At 40.5% G+C, this 17,685-nt stretch overlaps 1 protein-coding gene across 1 annotated transcript in view; it reads right to left on the bottom strand.

Moving 5' to 3' along the window:
* pde5ab (phosphodiesterase 5A, cGMP-specific, b) overlaps positions 1-17,685 on the bottom strand; it is a 72,474-nt gene that overhangs the window by 14,002 nt on the left and 40,787 nt on the right. The window contains exons 9-16 of the mRNA XM_086285308.1: positions 17,390-17,498; positions 17,226-17,310; positions 16,098-16,273; positions 11,090-11,140; positions 8,683-8,829; positions 5,456-5,581; positions 4,379-4,473; positions 4,198-4,285 (exon numbers count right to left, since the gene is read on the bottom strand). Coding sequence (XP_086141434.1) covers positions 4,198-4,285; positions 4,379-4,473; positions 5,456-5,581; positions 8,683-8,829; positions 11,090-11,140; positions 16,098-16,273; positions 17,226-17,310; positions 17,390-17,498 — 877 coding nt within the window. The remainder of the gene's footprint in view (positions 1-4,197; positions 4,286-4,378; positions 4,474-5,455; positions 5,582-8,682; positions 8,830-11,089; positions 11,141-16,097; positions 16,274-17,225; positions 17,311-17,389; positions 17,499-17,685) is intronic.

Genomic DNA, 17,685 nt, shown 5'->3' with positions numbered 1-17,685 from the left:
ATTTTTGAGAAACAATTTTATTATTGAACAACAACCATGTTCTCAATGAACCCAAAAAACTTATTAATATCAAAGCTGAATGTTTGTGGAAGTAGTTTTTAGTTTGTTTTTGTTTTAGCTATTTTAAGGGGATATCTGCGTGTGCAGGTGACTATTACTATTGTCATGGTCCTGGGTCGGTGACCCAGCGCTTTTAGTTTGTTATCATTTTCTAGATGATGATTGTTTAAGTTCTGTGTTATATTCGGTCTGCCTCTGAGTCTGCGTCTGTATCTGTCTGTCTATGGTGTCACCCCATCTGTTTGTGAATCTGTCTGTTTAGTTCAATGTCTTGTCTGGTTACATGTGTCTGAGTTTCCTGTTTTATTGTGAAGGTCCGTGTCGTATGTGAGTGTGATCAGTTTACGTTTCCCCTGTCCCGTCAGCCCAGATTCCTCCCAGCTGTGTTGCCCTCCTGTCTCTCATCCCCTGATTACTGGTGTGTGTATTTAAGCCCTGTGTGTTCACCTGCCTGTTACCGGTTTGTCTGTGTTCCTCCGTGTCAGTCTGTGTTACTCGGTGTCCTGCTCGTGTCTCTGCCTCTCATCCCTTTTTGTATCTTCTCAGGTTTGTCATTTAGCTTTCCCAGTTCAGGTCTTTAGTTTTGTCTTCCCTCTTGCCTGTTTTGCCTTCTCACCACTGTGTAAATAAATCATCACCAGCGTTATCATCTACTGCCTGTGTTTTGGGTCCTTTTTCCCTTCAATACCACACGGCTCGTCTCAGCAGCCGTGACAACTGTGCATAATTATTAGGCAACTTAACAAAAAACAAATATATACCCATTTCAATTATTTATTTTTACCAGTGAAACCAATATAACATCTCCACATTCACAAATATACATTACTGACATTCAAAAACAAAACAAAAACAACTCAGCGACCAATATAGCCACCTTTCTTTGCAAGGACACTCAAAAGCCTGCCATCCATGGATTCTGTCAGTGTTTTGATCTGTTCACCATCAACATTGCGTGCAGCAGCAACCACAGCCTCCCAGACACTGTTCAGAGAGGTGTACTGTTTTCCCTCCTTGTAAATCTCACATTTGATGATGGACCACAGGTTCTCAATGGGGTTCAGATCAGGTGAACAAGGAGGCCATGTCATTAGTTTTTCTTCTTTTATACCCTTTCTTGCCAGTCACGCTGTGGAGTACTTGGACGCGTGTGATGGAGCATTGTCCTGCATGAAAATCATGTTTTTCTTGAAGGATGCAGACTTCTTCCTGTACCACTGCTTGAAGAAGGTGTCTTCCAGAAACTGGCAGTAGGACTGGGAGTTGAGCTTGACTCCATCCTCAACCCGAAAAGGCCCCACAAGCTCATCTTTGATGATACCAGCCCAAACCAGTACTCCACCTCCACCTTGCTGGCGTCTGAGTCGGACTGGAGCTCTCTGCCCTTAACCAATCCAGCCACGGGCCCATCCATCTGGCCCATCAAGACTCACTCTCATTTCATCAGTCCATAAAACCTTAGAAAAACCAGTCTTGAGATATTTCTTGGCCCAGTCTTGACGTTTCAGCTTGTGTGTCTTGTTCAGTGGTGGTCGTCTTTCAGCCTTTCTTACCTTGGCCACGTCTCTGAGTATTGCACACCTTGTGCTTTTGGGCACTCCAGTGATGTTGCAGCTCTGAAATATGGCCAAACTGGTGGCAAGTGGCATCTTGGCAGCTGCACGCTTGACTTTTCTCAGTTCATGGGCAGTTATTTTGCGCCTTGGTTTTTCCACACGCTTCTTGCGACCCTGTTGACTATTTTGAATGAAACGCTTGATTGTTCGATGATCACGCTTCAGAAGCTTTGCAATTTTGAGACTGCTGCATCCCTCTGCAAGATATCCCACTATTTTTGACTTTTCTGAGCCTGTCAAGTCCTTCTTTTGACCCATTTTGCCAAAGGAAAGGACGTTGCCTAATAATTATGCACACCTGATATAGGGTGTTGATGTCATTAGACCACACCCCTTCTCATTACAGAGATGCACATCCCCTAATATGCTTAATTGGTAGTAGGCTTTCGAGCCTATACAGCTTGGAGTAAGACAACATGCATGAAGAGGATGATGTGGACAAAATACTCATTTGCCTAATAATTCTGCACTCCCTGTATTTACTCATCCATCCAAATCACTTCCATGGCCACAGGTGTCTAAAATCAAGCGATGCAGAGTGCTTCTACAAACATTTGTGAAGGAATGGGTCAGTCTCAGGAGCTCTGTGAATTCCAGCGTTGTACCATAGGATAGGATCCCAGTCGGTATGAAATTTCCTTGCTATGAAATATTCCATATAAGTTTAAACTACATAAGTTTAATCAGATAGTAAGCACAAGGGTCTGTGAGGAGGTCGAGATGCCTGCCTATTTTTGTGACCATAGAGACTTGTATGTGAAGAATTTAGATCACAGTGCACCAACTATGCTTGCACCCAAAGTAGCGGACTTCAAAAAAAGTATCCGGTTGTTCAGTCTGACGTCACTACTAGCCGTGTCTGGACCTAAACTCCGCTGCAGGTCCATATATCAAACGATCACTATGGCATTACTGAGAGTTGAAAAACTGTCTAAAGTCTTTCATCTTTAATAAAATGATCAGCGTTCTGCTCTACCAGGTGTAACAATTGAGTTTAACATCCAGGCATCCATGAAAACGGAATTTATGACATTTAACGGAGTTAGAAGTTAGCAGGAAGTTAGCTCGCTAGCTTCTATCTAAATACAATATACCATGTCCTGACTGCGGGGTTTTGGAAACAAATTAAAACGTACAGCTCTGTTATCACTTCCAACATAAATGAAGACAGAAAACTAAACAGCAGTGACATTTGTAGGGTTACTGAAGTTGGGCTAGCTGGTATATAATGATGTGCTACGTGACCGCTAGCGACACAGCTATGTTAGCATAATATAAACAAGCTAACTTTTTTTCCACTCGATAAAAGTTAACGTGAGTGTTCTCGGTGGTCAGGAACAAATGTAATCGCATGGCAGGATGCTGTAAAAGGACCAAACTTCAGTCAGGAGAACAACTGAGATAATCCATCCACAATACGAGGTTAGTCATTCATATACTGCTGCATGGGCTGGGCTGTAGTTACATCCTAAGGTTTTAAAAACTGAGCTTAAATAAATGATTAGCGGTAATAAAAGCAGAGGGAGGTCAACAGTGATCACTGACTGTTTTAGGAGCTTTTTGAGATTAAATAGAAGAAAATACATAACATTAAACATGTTAACAACACAAAAGCCACATTAAACGCAGACTACTTTAGACCCGGAAGTAGGATTCGTTGCGTCATCACTTAACGACGGGATAACAGGACTGACTACTCGGCTGTCAGGTCTCCAGCTGTTTGTGTCCATGACCAAATATCCAAATGTCTACATTCCTGGCACCAAAAAATGTGTTTCTGGATTTTTTTTCTTTTTTCTTTCTATATATTTTACGTTTAGGACAGCACGGTGGCACCGTGGTTAGCACTGTTGCCGTACAGCAAGAAGGTCCTGAGTTCAATTCCACCATCAGGCCGGGGTCTTTCTGTGTGGAGTTTGCATGTTCTCCCCGTGTTTGCGTCGGTTCCTTCCGGGTACTCCGGCTTCCTCCCACCGTCCAAAGACATGCAGCTTGTGGGGATAGGTTAATCGGATAATCCAAATTGTCACTAGGTGTGAATGTGCGAATGAATGAGAGTGCGAATGGTTGTCTGTCCCTGTGTGTTGGCCCTGCGACAGACTGGCGACCTGTCCAGGGTGTACCCTGCCTCTCGCCCTATGACAGCTGGGATAGGCTCCAGCGCCCCCCGCGACCCTGAAAAGGATAAGCGGAAGCGAATGGATGGATGGATGGATTTTACGTTTATTTTGGGAAATTTTTAATTAGCATTTGTGGATGCAGTGTGAGAATTGTATTGTGAGGCAATGGTTGAACCACACCACATCTTTATTCCTGAAGGCCTTTCTGAAGGGATGTAAAAAGCCCACAATATAAGTTGTCTGCTGCTTATTAGACAAAGTAAGAAGCCATTCTGTACTAATGTTTTATGTAATTACACAGGTGGCAAGTAGAGGGATAGAGTAGAGAGAAGAATGATAGTCTGACTAGAAGGCTTCCTACATATGAGCGCGTGTGTGAGTGAGCAAGTGAGTGTGCTTACATGGCTGTTGAGGATCATGAGGCACTGATCGAAGTGGTGATGCTCCATGGTGGAGTGGCAGTAGAGCTGGGCCAGTGGGTGGTCACTCCTGGAGAAGAAGAAACCGAGGGTGAATAGTGTGCTCCCACGCATGCATATATGATCATGCACACACCTCTGTGACTCATGCTCTCTGATGTACCTCTGTATGTAGGAGTTATTGACTCCTCTGTGGTCCAGGTCGTGGCAGAGTGTTGCAATCATTAGAGCCAGCACCTCCAAATCACTCATATAGCTCTGTTAGGAGATGAATAAGTACATTAAGGCAAGGAAGGAAGGCGGGAAAAATGGCAGCAGGTTAACAGATGACATACTGCCTCCACAACCAAACCAAAAAATACAGTTGTGTACACAATGCTGTTATAATACACTTTTGGCAGTGTGTGTGCTCAGCATGCACCCTGGAGTGGACATCAAAGCTGGTTCTGCATATGACACAAAAGCTTTTATGCAGCCAGCTGCCAAATTTGCACACAAAAATCACTAGTTTTTATAATGTGAATTATTCCCGAATCAAAAATTATTTGATATTGGTATTCTGGAGTCCTTGCCAAGGATTCTTAATTGGAATTTAGGCTCTTTTTAAGAGAGCTGGTTTTTATGTCTCACCTCACCTCAAAAAGAGCCAAAAACGCACAAATAACTGAAAAAAGGTGAATGAGGGGGTGTTAGCATTTTACTTCATTTTAAGTTTTAGACTTTTGTTTTGGACTTTGATTTCATATTAAGTTTGGTGAGGTTTGATTTGAATTTGTCAGGCAACGACTACCGGTACTTTTTACATTTTAGCACCAGAAGCACTTAATGCATGGTCAGAAAAAAGAATGGTTTGGGTTAAAAACAACCATTCACGGCTTTATTAACTATCTGAAACAGCAAAGTTCTTGCATCTGCTAAAATATTCTCTATCATTTTTCTTTACCTCAGTACAAGTTCTGTACAAGAGGACATTTGACTAGTGTCACATTGCATTACTACACATTAAAAATTAATTTTAAAAAGGTACACTTTGCTTTCAAATGTAGTAGCAAGTGGCTCTGACAAACTGTAACTATGTAAAATGTCAATAAAACATGTTGGATTACTTAGAAAAAAAGTGGTTGCCCTTTGCAGCAAGATTACTGTTACTGTGAGATGCCTTGGAAAATCCTCGGTATGTTACTTATTGGGAATGAGAATGCTCTGGGAATCAATGACTATATTTTTTGACTGCACTTACCTGTAAGTGCCCTGACTTGAGGACAACAAACATGCACTGGGCTGTGTTGAAGGCATGTCTCCAGTTATGATAGGCCACATTCTTCCTGTAGTTCTTCTTAACACTCATAATCCACTGACATAAACTCTGCAGAAGAGAGCCAGTGTTATAAAAATGTTGCAAAGTAAAAGCATATACAAAATTTAATTTGGTTTTGTTCTTTGCATCGCCTGATTGTAGAGACAATCATTCTAAATTGACTGCTATTTGTATGCAGAATACTACCCTGCTTCTATCTGTCTGAAAGTAAGTTTCCTACAACAAGGGACACATTTCTAAGGGGTGAAAAAGGCTAAGGCCACAGCAACAGCAACCAGGGATAATTTTTAAATTTGTGTCCACTGAGATACAAACTGTGACACAGGTTAAAATAAAAAGGGTTGACATTTATGTCCATGTTATGTCAATAAGATCTTACTACAGTCAGTGTGGTTTTAATGTGCTGAGCACTTAGAAGATGTCTGACACAGACAGCCAAGCCATCATGTCTTTACGAACTAATACTAGTACAAACTAATTTAAGTTAAGAAAATAATAATGAATTATAAATTAAAGTTAAATTATTCTCTACAGAATTTATGCTAGAGGAACAATGTTTTTTCAAGAACACAACACGTACAAGATAAGATACGATAAGATAAGATAACTCTTTATTGTCATTGCACAGTCATACATAGTACAGTAGTACAATGAAATTGGAAAACTGTCCTACATCGGCACTACATATAAGACAACATGACACGATATGAAACATCACAACGCAACAAACAACACAACACAGTATATTAACTTAGTATAAAAAAGAAGAATAAGTGTATGTGTATCGCACACTGTTATTATTGCACCTTGTTATAAATATTAAATATTATTATTGTTATTACAATGGGACCAAAATGAAAATGAAAAACAAACTAAAGCAGTACATTGTAAGTGGGGTACAATTTTAGCAATTGAAAGTAAAGGCAAATGTGACAAGCACAGGGTCATTTTCTTTGCCATTTCCGAAAGTGAACACTTAGCAGGAACAAAGCAGAGAGCCCTGATCTGCTGGCAGGGTGCTAAGCTGCACGCTCGTCATGACCACACTGTGAATAAAACTAATTCCAATCTGAGGCACCACGAGAATCCAAATTATTATTCATCTAATCAAATCGGGGCTCATTTTCTCTATAGGAAACATTATAATTTGATCTCAGACTTGAATGAGTGTCTGTATAACATGTTAGGATTGCAATCAAATCATGACTTGGTGTGCAGTTCAGCTTCCAGGGTGTGATGCTCTGGGATGGCCAGTTTGTCAGCTATTGGTGTGACAGTTAAACTGACAGCCTGCACTGCTGGAGGGCCATAACTTCCTCCAGTCAAAGTTTCTTTTTGTGAGGCCTCTCCCCGCAGGCACCCAGGGGTCAGCCACCAAGAGCACCTAAAGGTGGAGAGCCAATCCTGCCAATGATCTGCTGATGCTGGCGCCAATTAAAAGTCAGATGAGCAGAGAATTGGGTTTAACAGACAGCGATGACAGAGTCACCGACACAGTCTCGTGTCGGTGACTTTTGGAGGGGTATTGTTTTATGTGCATGATACTGTTGTGTGATACTGTTGTGTGATGATACTTCTTCAGCTGTAAATGCATTTATTTGTCCTCCGACACATTTGCTCATAATGTAATGGTTTAATGTTGCTGACAAAAAGGAGGTTGTTTTTTTTGCAACAGTTCATCATATACACTGAAGATATTGGTTGTTTCTGTGCTGCCCTTTTAAAGTCAAACCTTCTACTCTGAGTAAAATATCTGTTGTTGCACAATAAGAGCTACTTTAAGGCTAGTTCTCTTAAGATTATGAATGGTTTGGCTTGCAGTGCATGTACAGTAGCTGAGCCTTTAAAAAAAACCCAAAAAAACCCAAAACGCTTTAGCTCTATTTAAATCGTAGGTCAAGTTGAATGAGCACCAAGTCACCTCCTGTACAAGCTGTATGCCAGTATTGAGCAAGACTCACTGATCCACCTCAGATGGGGAATGCCTAGCTGAAGCCCTGGTCCACAAGAGCTTCAACTCTCACCTCTGTTAGAGCTTCGGCAACATTCTGAGGGAGACTGGGGACACTGAGTCCGAATGGAGCATGTTGAGCGCCTCCATTGCATGATGTTGTAGGGCTGTCTTGGTTAACATGCCTTTGCAATGTCTTGAGGAGATCTGGGGCGGTACCTCTGGATTGGCAGAGTGAGGTGGTGGTTTCCATGTTCAAGAAGGGGGACCAGAGGGTGTGCTCCAAATATAGGGGGATCACACTCCTCAGCCTGCTCAGGAAAGTCTATGCCAGGATGCTGGAAGGGAGAGTCCGTCAGTTAGTCAAACCTCGGATACAGGAGGAACAATGCGGTTTTCATCCCGGTCGTGGAACACTAGACCAACTCTGTTTTTATTCTGTTCCACGTCCTGTCACTCTCTGTCTTAAGCTGCCTGAGGCATTTTGTAGCAGCTCAACTCAGGGTGTCATCTTCCTGATTTATTTGTGCATGATCAGTGTTTCATCCTGAATTGTAGCTTGGACATCTTCCGTTGCTTGTTGCTTGAAGACTACCATGCACTGTGGGGAATTCTTGTGCGTTGACATAGTAATAACCTCCTTTTGGCAGCTTATTATTGCAGGGTATCTGATGACTGGTAGGATGTATGTACTGATGGCTCAGATTCTTATTCCGAACACTCAACTGGCTTCTCAGCACCTGTCTTACCTTATTTGGCTGTGGCTTAACTTAGTGCATATTCATCATGGTTCCTGTTGGCCTGTGGGATACCCAGGTAGTTGAAGCTGTCCTCTACATCTGCTATTCTCCCTTCTGAGAATTTCATCCCTTCAATCCGGATCCCCTTTCTTCTTTTTGCAAACATTTGGCTGGTGAGGTGAATCAGTAAGTCTTACTGGCATAGAGCTTGTACAGGAGGTAACTAGTGGTCACTCAGCTTGACCTAAATCAGTACTGAATCTATATCTGTATTCATTCTTAGTGATGAGCTGGCTTAGGTGGTTGAGGCCTATGCAGAAGAGCAGTGGGAACAGAGCATCACCTCTGAAACAAAGGCCTGAGTGGTATTTTTAAAGCAAGTTTGCAGTTCTCATGGATTTTAATGGAGCACATGTTAAGTCTAACCTGTTTGTGTAAAATCCCAGGTCAGTTCTTACCGTGTACTTCATCTGAAAGTTTTGGACCAGGTGGAGGTCAACAAACATCCGCACAGTAGCCAGCGTGGTTTCACTATCTGACAAGTCAAAGTCACTGAAGCTGAAGTCCAGAAGATGGAGCGACTGGGCTGATGGAATGGTTGCTAACTTCAAACACACACAGAATATATACATGCAAACAGCAGGAAAAACAACAGGCTTCAAATTCAGAAATTCTGCATTATATAGTTGAACTAAAGACTAATGATTAAATATTAATCAGATTCAAATCTCAATTCTTAATTCTGTTGCTGTTACAGAAGCAACTTTAATTTAAAATGCAGTTATGAGGTGTGCAATGTGCCAAATATACAGTATGTAGCTACCTCTTGAGTAGAGACTACCAAAATAATCAATTCTGTGTCCTAGTTACCAAGTGACACATCCTCTCTCTTGTGCCCAAGGGAGGACACTACGCTATTAGTTCAGCCAGTTTGCTATAAGGAGAGAGGAAGAGAGCAGGATCCTTTCAGATGGTCAAGCAGTGCCACTGTTAGTGCTGGTGGGGAAGATGGGTTGCTCTAATTGGTTCATATTTTAAGAGGTACCTTGAAGTCAATGAGCCAGTTAGATGCTACAAATGAGCTACTCAAAATCACTTGGAATATCCTTTATTCTTTTTTTGGTTGATTTGTGGGGTTCATTCATACACGATTTGCTCAAAAATATTTAAATTAGACACAAAATACTAATAGTAGAAAGAATCATATTAATGATCCAATCCCAATGAAGAGAAGTATATATTATCACCAGATATATTACCACCAACATTATCAAATTAAGTGCTAATGTCCCCATAAACAAGACACATGGATTCAAAACTCCATCCGTCCATCAATTCATTCTCCTCCATGTGTTCCAGGGGGATACTGTGGCTAGGGATGGGTATCGAAACCCGGTTCTTGTTGAGAACCGGTTCCCACTGTCAATTCCTTGGAATTGTTTGCCATTTTTGCAAACGATTCCCTTATCGATTCCAGTCGTTGCGGAGCGTCATTTACCTGACAGGAAACACGGCGCCTAAGCTCAACGCTCAAAAGTTTGATTATACTTTACGAGAACGGATGACAACAGGGCAACTTGCAATACTTGCAAAGTAAATATTTCATTTAAGGGAGGAAACACTACGAATATGCAAAACCATTTGCTCACAAAACACGTGATAACCTTAAATGAATGTCGTGTTTTTAATTCCGCTCCGGACTCGTAAATCTCAACCCAGCAGCAGCGGTAACGTTTGCACGTCCTCTCCCGTTAATGTGGCAGATAAATAATCAACTAACAGTGCATATTATGTTAGTGAGATCTGCCTTATTACAAACCTGCCATTACTGTGCATTTAGTGACCATGATGAGAGAGACAGACAGAGTCTGGCTGGCTCAGATGCTGGCAGTTCTCGCTGCAGTCTACCGGTAGCGTCTCCTTTCAGGCAGGATAGACGAATGTCACCGAGCAGTGACTAAGTTTGTGATAAAAGGCTTTGCCACAGCAGATGCCCCCGATTTTCAGTAAGTGAATGTGTTTAATTGTAGGCAGGGACATTACTGGATATTCTTGTGTAATTGCTACAGAATAATTTATGCTATACTTTGTTATTGCTACAGAAGAATATTTATTTTATTATTTTACATTTACAATTTTTTTCCTGGGGACCCTGTGACACCCCATTAAAGAGCCGTAGGCTGTGGATCTCTTAAGATCTCACTGTTGGGTTTGTAAGGCCATGTTACTCCTAAATGTCTGTCTTGTTCAAAGAGAAGATATAAAACAAAGTTCTAAGCTAATCGACCTTAGTGTTCTCCTTTTTTAAAAATAAGAATCGATAAGAGAATCGATAAAGAATCGAATCGTTAAACAGAATCGAAAATGGAATCGGAATCGTGAAAATCTTATCAATACCCATCCCTAACTGTGGCATTACAAATCCCACTGATAGATAGATAATCTATCCAGCATATCCTTAGCATATCCAAAACATGTCACCTAAGAGGAATCCAGGATATGCCAGAACCATCAAAAGTGGCTGTTTTTGATGTGGAAGAGTAGCCACTCTACTTTAAGCCTCTCCCAAATGACTGAGTATCTCAGCTTATCTCTGAGATACTCAGTCATGGATGGCTGTAGCTCAGGTGGTAGAGCAGATCACCTACTAACTGGAAGGCTGGTGGTTTGATCCCCGTCTGCTTCAGTCTACATGCCAAATATCTTTGGGCCCATGTAGTTCCCATACTTTCTTACTGATTCAGCCAAAGATGTTATTTCTACACGAAGCCTTCTTTCTCTTAACAACATCACCTGCCTGTGTTTCTCTCTTTCCATGCTAAGTGTATAATGTTAAATTAATGCATTTCAATTTACTTCAGCTACCTGGAGTTCCCGTGATTCTTCATCTGCAGCAGAGGCATGATACGACAAGACCTGCAACACATGTATTTAAAAAAGATGAGTTTTGCAGAAAAAAAAGATATGATTATTGCACAAGTAATTATTTCACCAAATACAAATATGTCTGACTGACTGGACATTCTGCATGACCTTTCTTTTATTTAGCAGGCACAGTGCATGTTAATAGACATCAGTATAAAAGACAAGATGTAAACATGCCATGTTCAGAGACTTTTGGAAATTATAAAGAAAAAAAAGTGGGCTCTGATACTTGCAGGCTGTCAAAATGAAACGGACAGCTCAACAGGCTTTTGACAGGCTATAAAAAAGAAAAGTGGCACTACTCATCAACCAGATGTCAGTCAAATCCAAAATAAAAAAGAATCCTTTATGAAGAGGAGTGCACTGTCAAACACAGCGACTAAATCTTGTGTTTACTATTTTTAGTTACCAACAGATGAAAATACAATCAGTGTTTTGTGCAGTGCTTGTCGGTCGGGTGGACCTTCTCCCTTCTGAGTGTAGGAAGCTCCTTCCAAGTCCAACAGCAGTTGGACCAGGGGATTGGTATAAAGCAATTGATCTAACAGATACTTCCTTTCAAGTGGCCATAGATCCAGACCGCAAACACTTGCTGATATGTGCATATGCATTCAACAGCATAATCCTACAAATTCCTGGTGCTGCTGCCTGGTGAAGTTATCTTATTGCTCCCTACATCTTTACGAAGATAGCATTAATTCCTCACTGAGAGAGGAGCACCTTAGCCTTTCTGCATGATAGGACTCATAGCAGCTTCAGTAAGTACGCCTTTCCCTGTTAAAGCTGTATCACTCTCTGCTGTGTGCATTTCCCCCAGTGTAAATGATACCACCAATTCAAAGGAGAGTGTGTCAGCGGAGCTGTTTTCTGATTCTAAAGGCTTGTCAGTGGCCATGATATGCAGAGATAATCAGTCTCTACAGGGACCTCCTCTCTCAGGTGGGAAGAGGGATGATCCACCCAGAACTGTGGTGGCTGTTTACCATTTGAGAGGTGAAATTTATAAGGGTCAGCCCCCAAGTGTGGGGGCAACGACAACTCATTTCTCTCCTTTAGGGGACAGAAATCATAGTCATAACATTTCATTTTGCTGTGTGTTTCTTGCACTTGATGCATGCATGTTGTCTTGTTAATTTTGGATCCATACACATTACAGCTCTTCTTTTTGTTGATACTGGATCTAGGACCCTAAAGAAGATCAGAGAACATCTTCTGATACGTGTCATTGTCTTGGGTCTTCGACCCAGTTTTTAAGGTTGTTCTGGACTCTTTATTCATTCTTTTAAATGTATTAATTGTTTATATTCAAATTTTGTATTAGGTTTGAGTTCTGTATTTCACTAGTGTTGCAAGTTTGTTATTTTAAACTCTTGGTTCTTGTTTTATCTTTCTTCCCATTCGTTTCCAATCTATCTCTGTCTCATCTCAGTATCCTGTCATCAGTGTCCCTGTGTTTGTTTACTTCCTTTCTCCCCAGTCATGTCCCTGTTTCTACCTGGTCTCTCTGTGTTCTGTCTCTGTGAATACCTTTGTAGTCCTGGCCCTGTGTTTTCTCCCTTCCTGTTCCCATGTTCATCTCTTTGTGTTTCGTCCCTTTGTCTCCCCAGTTTGTAAACGTCTCTGTGTATGTTCCCAGTCCCAGTGTCAACGTCACGTCTTAGTCTTGAGTGTCTGTGTGTGTGTGTCTGTGTCAGTGTTACTTCCTGTTTTCTTTTGAGTCTCGTGTCTTGTCATGTTCTGTTTTGCTTCCCCTGTCTTGTTAGTTATGATTCTTTTAAGCTGTGTTCTCCAGGTGTGTCCGCTTTCCTTAATCACCCTCCGTGTGTATATTGTTTGCATCTCCCTCTGTTCATCATCACATTCTCCCTCATTGTGTGTGTGAATTCAGTTTGTTTGTCAATTCAGCTTGTTGTTGGTCTGTAGTCAGTCAGCTAGATCCTTCCATGCTCTGTTATAGTTTAGCTTTTTTCCCCATTGCCTTTTGTGCCAGCAATAAAGCTGTGGTTTCTAGTTTTATCTGCCGCTCGCTACATGACAATACAGGTGAATTTCTCAGAGCTCATCAGCTTTTAATTAGACATGTTTTTTTGTAATATTTCAGTATCATGTGGCTTTAATTGGAGCAAATTCATTGACTGCTGTTTTATTACAGAAGCCATGTAGACGTGTTGTTCCTTCTTTTGCCCGTAAACATAACATGCACTGGCTGTCACTGTTATAACTGATACAAATTTACAAATAAAGATCTTTCACTGTAGCTTCTTAGCTCAGAATGGAAGTGCATTTTTATGAAAATGTCATTGTCTCACATATATTATCACATATTCACATATGTGAAAACACAATGGCATTCTCCTAAAAATAAGAAGAGCTCCTTTGTTTTGTTCAAGCTTAAAAACATAAAATAGTGTGATTAATGGCTCAGTGAGAACATGATGAAGGACATGGAACAGGGTTATCCATTTTGTTCCTACTCATGCCCTGCAGCAAACATTGCAAAACTTATTATTTCTCCCTGCCTGTAATCCAGTGGCTGCCTTTCATATGCTTTCAGAACTGTCCACATAAATGTGTTGTTGTGTCATCAAAGCCTCCCCACTGTGACAGTGATCTCCTTTAGAATCAAAAGTGTGTCTGATGTCACGTGATTGCTGACACTGGAACTTGGACAAAAATGTTTGTTCTAGTAGAAGTGCTCATTGATCCTCTCTATGTGGAAGAGATATTAAATATTAAATCATGTCTTTGAAGTCCAGAAAACATGCTGTGATTGCTTGTGTTTTAGGACAGAGCCGACAGTTAAATGTCACAAAAGATTAATCTGCTCACCTCCTCATCAACACAGCTCACTGCTGTGCCATCTACAGCAACTGACTGGCGTCCTGACTCAGAGTCCAAATGACCAGTGTTCATTTTGGATTTGTGGACAATTTTGACTAATTTGAAATGATTTCATCTCCTGTTTGTTGCATTTAAAATGTAATATTTTTCAACATTTTAAGGCTACAGCTGTCTAATACTTGTGTGGTTTTAACTCATGTTTACAGTTCAAAGTTCACTGGTAACTAACTGTCATCACCAGCCAACCAGCTGCTGAGTCAAATACCAACATCTGAAAAATGATCCACATTACATCGTGTGATTTTGGGCATAAAGAAGAAGATCTGATTGCAGTCTTTAGATGCAGAACAAATTAAGATAATTCTAGTGCTCCAAAAAAAGTGGAATGTAAGAGATTTCAGATGCAGTTTCTGTGATTCTGCAGTGAACTAAGGGGCTGACAGCCATCGATAAATGCAGTTCACCAAAATTAACATCAGCTTAGATACTTGTGTCTCCAACAGAGAGATGAGAAGATACCTCAGGGTTTCACTTCACTAAAAAAATGAAGGGAAATCTCAGAACACTATACAATATTTATATATAGGTAATGGTTGTCATCCCTTTTGATAGCAAGATGAAATTCAGTTTTTTCAAACAAATTATCTTTACTCATCTAGAGAATGTAGTGTGAAAGACTTTTTTCCCCCTGAAAAGTATTCATGTGAATTAAAGTTCTACAAAGATTCATTTTAGTGAAAATGGGGCTTAAAATTCCTTTTTTTCGTTCCTTTATTTTTTTGTAACGTCCTTTCAAACCACTAGTTGAAACAATGGCCTTGCAAATGCAAATGCGAGGCTGCTAACAATAAGAAAATCTACAATATCCTTCTAAGAGTTGGAAAGGAGGAGAAACAGACTTGTACAATATGTGTGTTTATGCTAGGGCTGCCACGATGAGTCGACTAGTCAAAATCGTCGATGACTAATTCAATAGTCGGCGCGTGGTTTGAAGCTTTCTAAGATCCCAAAAGACGCAGGAATAAGTAGAAGGATTTAAGAGTGTAATAACGGACTGAAACAGAAGATGGCAACACTGCATGTACAAGGATGCCAGCTGCCGTTAAACCCCGAAGAAGAAGAAGCAGTGTCCGGTATCGTAGCTGTGTCCAAATTAAGGAACCGCATCCTCCTGTGCCCGCATTAGTAGGGCGTTTATGTTACAGCGACACGACGAAGACTGTCCACATTCGAAGACTCCGACAAATGCGGCCGACAAATGCGCCCTTCATTTCCCCAGATCTGAAGGATGGGTCGGGTATATACTTCGTGGCCCATCCTTCATAGCGCAGTCCTGCTCAGTTTCCAACAATGGCGGCAGCTCCTTAGTTTTAATATTACTCTTATTATTCTTTCAGGCAAGAATGTAGCTGTGTAAACTTCAAATATCTGCTCAGTTTATCAAGACACCACATATTTTCAAAAGCGCTCCAACGTTTTCGGAGACGTCTGTTACCCACCAGCTTGATGCTAGCTGGGGTTCAAGGCTCACTAGAGCCGGTGAGAACACCGGACTCCCGGGAAATCGTTTTCAAACCCACCGCCGTTTTTCGCTACTCAGGTTAAACATGATATATAATACACTTAGATAACTTAGAAATGTTATTGTTTGGCTTTTTTCAGTAATTTATTTGCTCCTGAGTAAATCGGTTTGGCTGAGATTAAAGTTATTACATTAAGTTTTCACACAGCTGAATAAACGTCAAGCAGACAACTGATTATCAGAAGTGTGAGATGCTCGAGAATATACTCCGGTGTCCTGTTATATGTTAGATAGCAAGGAGCATACGGCTGAGTTTATTAAACTCCACTGAAACAATCTGCAAATTTCATTAAAATTTAATAAATTATCATCTTGTCTTTATTTTTAGTTAGCACATACCTTAAACACTTAAAGCTGTAAGCTAATAATAGTTATATAAGAGCAGATGCTGCTGGTGCAATAAGCTGTACATTTTACGTCCAATGGATGCATGATCTGATTAGCCAACTAATCACAAAAATAATCCGTGACTAGTCAACTATCAAAACAATCGTTTGTAGCAGCCCTAGTTTATGCTTGACTCACCTCCAGCGTGACCTCTTGCTTGGCCATAGCTCTCTCTACGGTTTCATACATCTGTGTGTTTTGGATGCCGAGACCACAGAAAATGGCAAACGCCTCCAGGAACTGGTCATCATTTCTGTTGAATGCCTTGACGCTGCCTGACACTTCATCTATTTTGTTCACCAACTGACAAACACCTACATGCAAACACAAACACATTACTGTTTATATTTGGTAATGTCTAGTATAGAACACTTCACTTTAAATAGGCCTTAATATAAAGGTTAGTTGAGCAAACCTTCAGGTAAGATTATGAGCTTTAGAATAACAACAATTTTATCTTGTCATTGGATCAGTTCATTCTTCCAGAATTGGAGTCAATGAACAACGTCCAACAAAATCTGTAAATACCTAACATCTGACTCAGGGTCATGAGTTTGCCCATAGTTATCCCATCTCATGATGGTTTGTACCAACTAACAAACAACTAGCTAATAATTTAGGTAAGAACGATCTTGAGAAAAACTTGCTGAGAAAAAAACCCTCTCTGATCAGAATTTCTTAGGGATTGCTTCCATATTAATGCAGGATCTGTACTGTCCAAATCTTATTATCATTCTGTGTTATGTAATTAATAAAAAACAAACAAGCATGTTTTAAAATGGAAACCATAGTACCAGGAGAATGTCCCTGCAAGCACAAAACACAAGCACTTCTACAATGCTACCAGTTAGTCAGTTATTTCAAAGCTTTCAATTTAACTTTATGCTTTCATTTGTTTTGAGTAGGATAATGGTCAAAGTCTACACTAATTGTAAGGCCATTAGTATTCTCCTTGCATGCATGCAACTGACTCAGGGTGCAACTCATAAAATCTAAGGTTAGCTAATGCTATAGCTTCACAAAACAGAAATAATTTATATTACTTTTAAAGAAAAACAAAACTAAGGTATTAATTGAAGACAGTGATAAGCCACTTTGTCTACAGTACATGCTGTAATGCAAAAATCTTTTCCTGATTACATTATCAAAAAAATATATACAATTAATATTCCCTTTTATGTATCTGGACATAGAACACAATATTACTTTCTAACTGCTAATGCTTTCAATGCTAACATTGTATTCGGGCAACAAAGCAAAGCCTACCAATGACTTTGTCCTTCTTGCCATTCCTGATGGGAGTGCAGAGCAAACTCTTTATCTGATTGCTGGAGTGAGATGGGTTTTCACTCTGTGAGAAAAAGATGGATAATTACTCACTTTTGGAAAAGGAAAAAAAGAGAGAAAAAAGAAAAGAAAAGAGTACAGACCGTCCAAGGAAAGCGCTGGTCCTTGGTGACATCGGCAATGTTCAGAGGCTGCATGGTGTTTTTAACATACTGGGCGTACATATAGTTAATCTGGCTGTTATCGTGGCCCCTGAGAAGAAACACACAAAGAGAAAGAGCTTCACAACTAAGCATTTAGTATCAAGCTCACTTGGAATAATCCATTGAACCCTTGTGGACACTATGATACCATAGAAGGGCTATCCTCAAAACCAAACATAAAACACAAAAGAGAAAAGGCATAATATTCCCCCAAAATGAAGACATTTTCCAAGAAG

Source organism: Aulonocara sp. 'chitande type north' Nkhata Bay, linkage group LG3 (assembly GCF_057382095.1).
Source record: "Aulonocara sp. 'chitande type north' Nkhata Bay isolate Kocher_YH1m ecotype deep benthic linkage group LG3, A_spYH_male_GT1.1, whole genome shotgun sequence".
Classification (NCBI taxonomy): Eukaryota; Metazoa; Chordata; class Actinopteri; order Cichliformes; family Cichlidae; genus Aulonocara; species Aulonocara sp. 'chitande type north' Nkhata Bay.
This window is presented reverse-complemented; position numbering and strand designations above follow the sequence as displayed.